This window comes from Limulus polyphemus, unplaced genomic scaffold (assembly GCF_000517525.1).
Source record: "Limulus polyphemus unplaced genomic scaffold, Limulus_polyphemus-2.1.2 Scaffold0, whole genome shotgun sequence".
Classification (NCBI taxonomy): domain Eukaryota; kingdom Metazoa; phylum Arthropoda; class Merostomata; order Xiphosura; family Limulidae; genus Limulus; species Limulus polyphemus.
Genome location: NW_013665610.1, coordinates 2,665,396 through 2,676,543, shown reverse-complemented (window position 1 = coordinate 2,676,543; position 11,148 = coordinate 2,665,396). Strand labels below are relative to the sequence as shown.

Here is an 11,148-nt window from a genome sequence, read left to right as displayed (position 1 = left end):
TAGCTAAAATGTGTTTATTTGTTATTAAGCACAAAGCTTCACAAAGGGCTATCCGAGCTCTGCCCACCACGGGTATCAAAACCCGGTTTATAGCAGTATAAGTCCGCAGACATACCGCTGTGCCACTGGGGTGCTCTAGCGAAAGGGTTTTTGTTCTGTACGATCACAATCAGATCGAATTTGAGTTGTTACTATTTTGGTGTCCTGAAAGACATTCAGTTTCAGCTTGTTGTGTTGAGTTAAGAAAATGTAATGCGAATAACTGTTAAATAATCGTAAATTATGGTATGGGTAACAGAAAGAGCAGTTGAATGATAAGTCTGAAATCTAGTTATAATAAATATGTAATAATATTAGTAACTTGCTGGAGTACCCGTCCGTTGAACGGGTGAAATTATAACTCGTTTGTAACAAAGGATAGGAAATTGTGCTTCTATTTTTGTTCTTAACATAATAAACATTAAAAGTGCAATTAAAATACATAAAGGCACCAATACTGAAAAGAAAGACATACTGTTTTCAAGAATTCTATCAGTATGAAATTAGATGGGGGTCCAACCCCCCTCATGACTTTCCTACATCACTCTGTCAGGTCGTGCTGATTTGGTAGTTTTTCCGAAATTAGGTATGAAATTAGATGTGGGGTCCAACATCCCCCCTCTTATGACCTCCTTCATGTCATCCTGTATCACTGTGTCAAGTTTGATGCTGATTGATCAAGAAATGTGGAAACAGATATGAAATGATAGATATACGACCGAGAATGTTTTTTCCCGGACACACAATTTGCTTTAAATAGTAGACGAGCGTGCTCGGACTGTGAATCATTGTTCGGGTACCTATCCAAAAGAGTGCTCTGCACTTTGGGCTGTGGATACATTATAAGAATGATGATTAAATTTCATTATTCGGTCAGACAAGAGTAGCCCAACAGTTGTTGACTAGCTACCTTCCTTCTAATCTATCAGTTCAGAATTAGGGATGGCTTTGCGCAGTTAGCCCTCGGTGTGGTTTTACAAGAAAATTCTTAAGCAAACAAACAAATACACATTATATATTGCTAATTATTTTACGACCCCCTGGCGGTGCTTAAAGTAGTTTGGAAAAGGTGCTGGTATTCGCGTATTTGGATTGGAACGTTATTGATTTTGACCTGAGGTGAAACGTACGTTACAGTTGCACATACTCTAAAACCAAATGTTTTTTCGTGCGAAAGGTGTGGTTAGGGTGTTCTGTAGGAGTATAACCATTTTAATGACGTTATGTCATACCGTCATAGTTTCCTTACCGGTATGCATACCCATGTTCAATTTAACCACTGCAATCCAGTGGCTCAGTGGCAAGTGGATTTATAACGCTAAAAATCGGGTTTTCGATACCCACGGTAGGCAGTGTAGCAATAAAAAACAAACTGTTTTATGCGAATGAAACACTGTCTATGTTTCTCAGAGGGGAGCTGTAAGTCCCCCGATGGGACAGTGGTAAGCTTACAGGTTTAAAACGCTAAAATGCGGAGTCCGATAGACACAGCAGATAGCCCAATGTGGCTTTATTCCAAAACAAATAAACAAACAAGGAAAGTGTAATCAATTTAACTAGTGCAATATATATATATATCCACACGCTGTGAACATAAACTGGATTATTGTGTTTAAAGTTTTACCCGGTGTTAGTTTTCTCTGAAGATCCAATCACGCACACACGCATACCCAGAAACACAAAGCAAATGACATCTCTACCATACTATTCAATTTTACGCTAAAAAGATTTATTGCATATTTTATGTTCTTGCACTGCATGTGCTTTCCGTTATTTAAAAACCTTTGTTCTTTAACAAAATTTTATATTGGACACATTTTGAATTACCTTCGTAACTTGAAAATTATAGAATAACAAACAATTAAATCACACGAAATTTGATGTTTGACATGTATAGTAATATAATAGAGCAATAACAAGGCGAAGTACGAATGTAATTAATTTTAACTGGCCTTTATGTCAAGTTTTAAATTGTGTCATGTTGTTTAGCAATATAATATTTGTTGATTACTGTGCCTAATTTTGTAGTTATGCATGACAAGTTTGGCTGATAGGTGTCACTGATGGTTAATGTTTTTATTGAAGTAAACTAGAATTAAGATGTTTTCTTTTGTAACTCGATTATTCCAAAAATTACAAAAAAAAAAAAAAATTAGATTGTTTTATTTTTTTGTCAAATAGCTTTTACAGGCGAGTTATTTCCTCAGCGTTTGATAAGACGTTTCGAACCAGTCGGAAGTTTAAATAAGCCGTAACTGTTTAAGCGGTTATTAGATAATGTTGTAAAAGTAAATGATTACTATTTCAGTATTTGTGCTTTGGGACACCTTTTATGATCAATATCCAAGCTTTTCATAGATTATCTCTACTAGCTGTTTCTGATTTTGAACTAAGAGCTAAGCTTGTCAACAGCCTTTAACGCCAAAATGTTTCTGACCGAATAATGGGATTTGACAGTCAACTTTATAATACAACCACGATCACAAAGTGCAGAGCACGATTATTTATTTATTTTTTTGTTGTAACGGGGCATGAACATTTGATCCGCAGATCAGTAGTTCAGCTGCACAACAACCAATGGACCACGTTTGGCCCATGTGTTCAAGTTAACGAATATGTGCCTAGCAGGTCATCTTATGTACTCTTCTGAAAATCTTGACTTGGTAGCCTGAGTGATCGTTAATTAGGCCTACTTGGAATTTAATTATTTTGAAGCAGTTAAGTTATTCTAATGTATGGAAGAAGTGAAAATTCCGGCAATTTGTTGTTATAGGTTGTGGAACTTGGTAGATTTAACTTGCTATAATATAGTTGTTTTTCTTTCATTAATAAATTATCAAGCGAGATTTCCCGTATAGTTTTTATTAAAGTTCCTCGCGTTCACTATTTAGAGTAGGTAGTCCAACTTTTTACTTATCGCAGTCTTGACTGGAGAAAATAAAAACATCGGAGGGCCATAATATACTATCTATATAACATACTGGAAATAGAATCTCTATTAAAATTTATTTACATGCTTTTTTTTAATGCATAAAATTTAACTTGAACATGAGTGCGCGAGCCGGATAAACTCAGCTGTGAGGCCGGATGTGGCTCGCCATTTCGACCACGCTGAATTAGATAATTGTAGTATAAATAATATGAGCTCACACTGAGTGAAAAAAAAATTAAAACAAAGCAAGTTCAAAGTAGCATCTGGTGTTATTGGTCGAATTGACCTGATGAAAGCTAACATTGCACAAAGCTGAAACTATCACGTTTATCAGGGCGAGAATTATATATATATATGTGTATCATACATATATAATATGTATCTATCATATACATATTATGTATTGTTTTAACTACATTTTATAATAACCAGAGATTAAAATTAACTATTGAGAATTAAGTGTAATTGGACAACCTCGTTTATCCTCATAAAGAGGGTGAAGTTGTTTGTGTGTGCGTAATAATGTATGAACTGAATGTAAATATACAATATGGAGCTAGTTTACAGTTTGCACTAAATATAGTTGTGTTACGTCTCCGTTCGTAAGTTAATTTTCCGTAAGTTATTTCCGACTAAACTTTAGCGACACAAGTCCTTTCTTAAATAAAACTGGTTTATTCTTTCCGAATACAACTTTACGATACACTTAATTTCAACAGTCGCTCTATAAAAAACGCTGTAACTCACGTCTCACGTGGCCAACAGTATTCTGTCCGCATACATTCAAATACTCATTACCTCCCCGTCGCTTCGTAGCCGGTCTTATATATACAAGACTATACTATAACTAGAAGGATCACGAGATTTAAGGAAAAGACGTGAATGTTCGAGAATGACGTGGCGTGATACTAATCACGTGACCTCGATGTCGTAACAGTTGGAACTGTAGAAAGTCTAATTGGTTGATTGAGGTTTATGGGCCCAATATGATTTTTGGTTCGTAATGCCCCCTTTATTAGAAGTTCTTTGATAACGGTACAGATGTTTTGTTTTTATTCTGTGATTAAAAATATGATTAACTATCCGTTGGTAAAGTTTAGTTTCTTTACTGAAATTACATTTTTCTTGATGATTAAATGAAGTTGGCCTCCTGTCACTTTATTCATTCCGATGTTCTTACGAATTATTATCTTGTTGATTAATCTTGTTTTGTTATACATAATCGTAATTTTCTTGCACCCATTTAACTTTAGTTAAGATTTAATTTATAACTCAACTTGTCTAACCACTTTAAATGTCCGATGATAAGATCCAAAGTATCTCTCTACCTTGATTCCAGTCCTTTGGTAGTATTTTAGGAAAAATTAAATTGCAGGGATGTAACTGACTTATTTTGATTTATACGCAGATGAAGATGTAATTTATTTTAAACATGAGCTACAATGCCCTACTCCCTTGTGGCTCAGAAGTAAGTCTGAAGACTTATAACGCTACAATCAGGTTTCGATACTCGTAGTGGGCACTGCACAGATGGCTCACTGTGTAATTTTGTTCTTGATAACAAACAGACAAACAACTATATTAACCAGTCACTTACATACCTATATATTTTAAACACTAGCTACACTGACCAATCGCTTACATGCCTACAGTGCCTGTATTTTCACAGTTTGATTTAGTTTGCCTCTGATAAAGTCCAATTCAACATAAGAAGCTTGTACGTCTACTGCTCGGCTTACACAAACATATGGTTACTTTTAAAGTTTATTTTTTTGTGAATTTGTCCTGAAGAAGTTTAAGTTTGTATATAAAATCACTGATGTTCGAAAATTTTGTACATCATCCTGCTATAGAGTTATCTCAAGATTTATATAGCCTGTCGCATTGCATTACATAGAATAGCGGTTCCCAAATCACGAGCCACAAGAGTATTGGAATGACAAGACTCGATAAACCGTATGTTTTTATTTTAAACTTTTATATGAAATAATGATCCTCAAAGTTGTTTAAGCAAACAAAAATATAAGAGCACTACTACTAATAGGCTTTATTGTAATATATTAGAATAGTAACTCCCCGTCCCCCATATGAGCATGGGCCTAATAAAATTTTCTGGCTTCTCAGCTGGGTCGTGAGTTCCGAAAATCTGAAACGTCTGGCATAAAGAATTGGTCTTTTTCATGATCAGAATACAATATTTGCTTTTACACTGACCCCTGATTAAGTAAAGCATAACGCTTCCTGCGTTACAGTGACTGCTTCTAATTAATTCTACATATAAGTTTTTCCTGGCGACTAAAATGGGACACAAAGGTATAGACACTTTTTTCTCTTTGTTTAAACACATGTGTCTTCTGTATCATCAAAGTTGAAAATCAACAGTACTCTCTGTATTTGAGTTTGAGGGTACACTATAACGTCTCTGCTGTGATTTCAATTAACGTTTAGTCCAGCTATTTATTTATGGCGTTTTCTCGTGATTAACAAGAATCTCAACAGTATAAAAGTGTATCAGGCAAGTGGTAGCACTGCCTATGTAGGGATACCTCCGATTGTTCATCGAAATGGTATTTTAAAGATCTCCTCAATAGGTCATCAAAACTTTACAATAATGTACAGTGTTTCCTTTTATAACAATATCTATGTAATGACTGTGTCACAAGTTCTGGGAATGTATGTAAGTATCATATCAAGAATTTTGAAATTCTCGTTCATCTTTCTTCTGCTTCTTTTTTATAACATAACTCAAAACCAATACACTGGTGTCAACCAATTTCACTGAGGTTTCAAGTGGAGTGTCTGCTTTTATAAGTATTATTAGCAACTAGCAGTAATTAAAAAAATCCCAGTTCTAGCGTAAATGATGTTATCATTGCCCCTTACAGTCAGCTTTCTTACAGAAATTTGGTGTTCCTTTAAATAGCTTAAGTACAGAATGAAACAGGAATTACCAAACCAATAATGGATGGACAATAAATATTACAGTTGTAACCTCATTGTATTTATAACGTAGTTATTTATACAACCTTCCTATGGCAATTAAAACACTGCATTAAAAACACAAGCAAACAAGTAAAGAAAACGTTTTCAAAAAGGAAGAAAGTGCAAGGATGGCTAATATTACTCCTACATTTATTTTCTTTCTTGAAAAGTTTTTCTTTACTTACATATATATCTTTACGCCTTCTGGTAGTCTGTTGGTAGCTTTCACTGCAGTAGCCTTCGTAGGCTGAGTATTATTTGAAAATAATAGAAATTGTTAATTTTTGATTAATATTTAAAAAGATTTGTTAATAAACTGTTCAAAATTTTCTGGTGGTCACAACATCCTACCTTTTAGTAACGTGAAACCTGTCGTCATACTCCACCTGTCAGCTGGGCCAATGAAAACCTTGAACGGCCTCGAGCACAAGTTTTATGTTATGCACGTAACTTATATAGAGGTACATGCGTGGGTCATGTAGCAAACCAGATTGCCGCCGCAAAGTTGCTTATATTGCAGGCCTGCGTGTTGGGTGGGTGGACGCATGTTGTGGGCTGTGTAACTCTTGACTTGTTTGGAAATGGGCTAACACCAATTGCCTGTTTAAGGTTGAGGTAGACTATGAGAAGCGTACGCATGCACCCGTTGTTTTCACAAGTGTACAAGCTGAGTTAACCAAACACACTCGAAAACATCGATCCTGGTTTCAGTGTTCTTCATACGTATATCGGTAGTTTCCTCATCGGTAAGGTATGTTAAAAAAATCTTCAGAAATTTTCATTAATTTTAAAAGACTTTAATGAAATACGATGCGAATAAACCTGTAGGAAATCTGGCGATTAAATACACCGAGTGAAGAACTGTTAATAAAATCCCATGAAATTACTTCAGTATATTTCATTCAAAAAGCAAAGGGAACAATGCACTGTTTAACAGTCATGATTTGTAAGCAAGCCTTATGACTCAACCCACGATGTATTTTGTCTTCATGACTTCCTCAACTTAAGAAAAATACATTGATTATTTGGATCCCGTGAAGTATTCTTCTGGAGGCAGCCATATGAAAGTTTATTAGCAGAAAGTTTACTGACTTCGTGACGACCACATATTTAATCTAACCAACAAGTTTTGTTATACGTGTTTGTTGATAGAGTTACTGTTAGTGAGATCTACGCTCATGTCTAACGCTGTTCAAGAAATATAGAATATTTACTCGTTCGAAACAGGATAGTGTAATTAAGAACTAGGGATTTCTCTACTTGTTATAAACTTATGGTTTTCCGAAGTTATTATTTTGTTGATGAGATAATTGTTTTTGTTCAGACTAAAACAAAACAATATAATTTAGTTATATTAACATGTAAATAGTGCGTACCAGTTTGAGTCCCTAAACTGATCTTTAACTGATTTTTTTGTTGTTGTTGTTATTGTTTTTATCTTTAGTCAATGAAAGTATAGCCGTAATACAGTTCACTCAACCTAGGTTTTATGAGCGACAGCAAGTCTTGAGAGAAAGTGGGGTCTAGTTATTAAGACAAAAGAGGAAGTAAGCGTGTATAGGAAACGGGAACTTGCGTGAGAGAAGTAAGCATCATCTAGTTCCGTATCTGATTATATCACGTGACAGATTGTAAAAATGTCCGCATTCTTATAAACTCAAACCCATCCATGTAATACAGAAGCTGAACCCAAACACTCATCAGTAAAGAAATGTTTACGACTTCAACTCTCAAGTTCGAAGCGCGCATTAATATCCAGAAGTGCACCAATCTTTCCGTGAAATGACCCATGAAATATTCGTGGTTAAAAGAGTAAACAACCGAACGTCAAATCATCTTGCAGCTGTCGAAATTATTCTCTCTCTCTCTATATATATATATATATATTATAAGCAGCTGTAAAATAATATAATTGACAGTCATTACATTATTTCGAAAATTAAATAATACGTAATTAAGAAGTGTTCTATTATTGCAGTTTGAACGGTGTTTTTCCGGGAACTTGCTTTAACTATCTGGCTGGTATTAGTGACCATTAACCTAGGCAGAAGATGGAAGTCATACGACGAGCAACAACTGAATCAAAAGCAACGAACTCGAGCTTCGTTTCCTTCTATCTGAGTCCAGCTTATGTATAGAATTATCAGTGTGAAAACGGGAAGTTTCCTTGTTCGTCTCTCATATTTTTATAAATTTAAAGTTGCGTTGTTTTTTAAACTTTACGTTATCTTTATATTTAATGTAACGTTTACACATGGACGTTTGCTCTCGTGATTACGTGTGGAATGAATCTATATAAAATTGTTTGAGTGACTCGATAAGGTGACATGTGACTCATCGGGGAAGATTAGAGCCTCTAGTAAAAACTTACGTAAACAGTTCATAAAAAATACAGCTAAAGAAAAGTGATACTCTTCTTGATTCTGGCAACGGTTTTATTATGATAGCTGTTATATATTTATTGGATAAAGTATAAATTAACTCGTTTTGAGTTGCTTATTTCATCTTGTGTATATTTCTTTCTCATATTTTCGTGAGTGAACGCAATGATCGTACTAAACTATGACAAAAGAGTGAAAGTGTAAAGCCACGTGCAGGTGTTTTGCATTTCCACAAAGGAAAATTAATTCTCGATAAAATTGCCATTACGTCTAAGATAAAATAGATTTGCCTAAAGAAAATATTTCGTTATAGACAGTGAAATATGAAAATCAATGAACGAAACAGTCGGATACAAGAGATATGAGAATATCACCTAAGTAAGATTACTGTATTTACGGCTCTAACAATGGCGGATGCTCTTGCTAAGGTAATGAGAAGAACCCAGAAGTACGACATCCTAAAAGCCCAACGGCGTTTCTCACTTGAGGTAGGTTCTTGTAAATACAAGTGTGAGTTTTTTTATTTTGACAGGAAGCGTGTCATTTATAGTGTTATTTTTATCGTGCCGAAAAGATTAATCATATTCATGTTTCAACGAGTTTACTGGTTATTAATCAATCCTTCCAAAATTTTAATAAACTCGGAATCCTTCCTCAAATATAGGTCAGACACAAGCTAAGTTTGGGTAATAACGTATAGGTGGTGGGAGTACCTCATAACCTTCAGTCTATACAAGTGTATTAAAACATATGTGAAAGATAGGTCAGACACAAGATAAGTTTGGGTAATAACGTATAGGTTGTGGGAGTACCTTATAACCTTCAGTTTTGCTAGTCTATACAAGTGTATTAAAACATATGTGAAATATATTTTGCATATTAAAAAAAACTACAATTGGTAACCTTGAAATCGTGTTTGTTTATTGGTTGACGTTATTAGGAATTATAATTAATATGAGTTTGGCGGGATAATAGTGTCAGATGTCATTCATTCATCAATTGATGGGATCGTTTCAATTACCCGAAGTTAGCAATGGAACAAAAAACATCATATTCAACATTAGGTGATTCAAATCGCTGAAGATAGATTTCATGTTGCTGTACATCACATCCTACATCGTCTAGATTCTGTTATTAAAATGGACGGATGGCATATTATACATTCGATGTAGATTACGTTTATACTACTGAGTTCTTATGATGAAATAAGATTTCCGGTATTTAAAGGTCTCTTTGGAACGCCACAGAGACCTTGTTTTTTATTTCCATATATGTGTTCCGCAGATGTTTTTGTACACCAGTACTAACTGGCAATGCTGTAGGCTCTGTGGTTCTCCTTCATAACCCATATGTTAACATAAGTGTATACTCTATTTTGATGTGTGTGTTTAATAATATATTCCTACAAACGTGTTTTTTCATTGCTTCGTTTTACACGGTCTTTTGTGATATGTTTTAGTTATTTGAATCATTTTAATAAAAGTGAAAAAGTAATTCTGCTAGACTAGAGCTAAAAATAAAATAAAATACTGTATTTTTGAATGTTTTTTCTTAGTAACTTTCAAAATGTGAAGTTGCGCAGTGACTTTTTTTGTGCCTTTTCTATTTGATGCTGGGGAACTTTATTTGAAATACCTACGAACTCGGAACCGTAATTCCTGTGTATTTTGTTAACGTGACGTTCCACGTGTCATAGTGACTGCTCATATAAACAGCTACATGTGAATTAAGACCAGGAAATATTTTTTGTTATCGACTCCTATATTTTGGGATCCCATACTACATATGAATTTCCAACGTCAGAACGTTTAAGCTTTATGAAATTGGTGAATACAATCTTTTCCTGAGATTGGAAAGTCATATCTCCAGTTATTATAGATATTAACTTGCAGGATTTGTTTAATTAAATTGTTGATACATGTTCTTCTTTTCGATATCATCAGATTTTCAAAATTCCTTTTGACCAGACAGTAATATATTTTCATAATCGACCTTGTTCACTTATTTCACAGAGCTTGTAGATTTATAAACAACATTTAAGTTTCTAATTTAGAGTTTTTTAATTTTCTTTACTATTGAAACGACAGAATATTAAATAGAAATGAATAATCTGATAAACGCAAGTCAAAGTAAGTATGCCCCAGCAATTGCAAGAGGGCCCGAGACAAAAGAGGGCCTGAAGTGCCTTGACAAACTTAATAATTGCCGACAAGGATAGAGACATACAGTTTAATTTGTTTGAACTAAAGGGCGGTTGCACTATTCTGTTAAGTTAATGATATCAATCAGCCAGAATCGTGACTACAATAATTACAATGTAGGAGGCCCAATTACTTTTATTCGGGGGGGGGGGTCTTTTGTAGTTACGCCACTGCACTTAACATTTTATGTTAATATGAACTCAAACTTCTATTTTTTGTCTCTTAAACAAGAGTGCCATATGTATGGCGAATATTTAGTGATTTTGGAATAGTATACCCTGGATGAACTGAACCTTATGTACATAATCACGGGTTTGTAATAATAAACATTATCAAATTCTTTCAATAAAAATGAAATGGTACAGGAAGTATTGTTACGTCTCCGTTCGTTAGTTAATTTTCCGTAAATTCGTTCCCACGAAACTTTAGCGACGCAAGTCCTTTTTTAAATAAAACTGGTTTATTCTTTCTGAATATAACTTTGCGATACACTTAATTTCAACAGTCGAGCTATAAAAAACGCTATAACAACGAACGTCTCACGTGCTCAACTCCAACAATACTCAGTTCAATTATACACTCTCGGACTGCAGTTCAATTACTCATTACCTCT

The 11,148-nt window shown here is 34.4% G+C and overlaps 1 protein-coding gene across 1 annotated transcript in view; it reads left to right on the top strand.

Moving 5' to 3' along the window:
* Positions 1–8,614: 8,614 nt before the first annotated feature.
* The window catches only part of LOC106464713 (partitioning defective 3 homolog B-like), a 55,603-nt gene continuing 53,069 nt past the window's right edge, over positions 8,615–11,148 (top strand). The window contains exon 1 of the mRNA XM_013925239.2: positions 8,615–8,822. Within this exon, the coding sequence (XP_013780693.2) occupies positions 8,742–8,822 (81 nt within the window). The 5' untranslated portion in view covers positions 8,615–8,741. The remainder of the gene's footprint in view (positions 8,823–11,148) is intronic.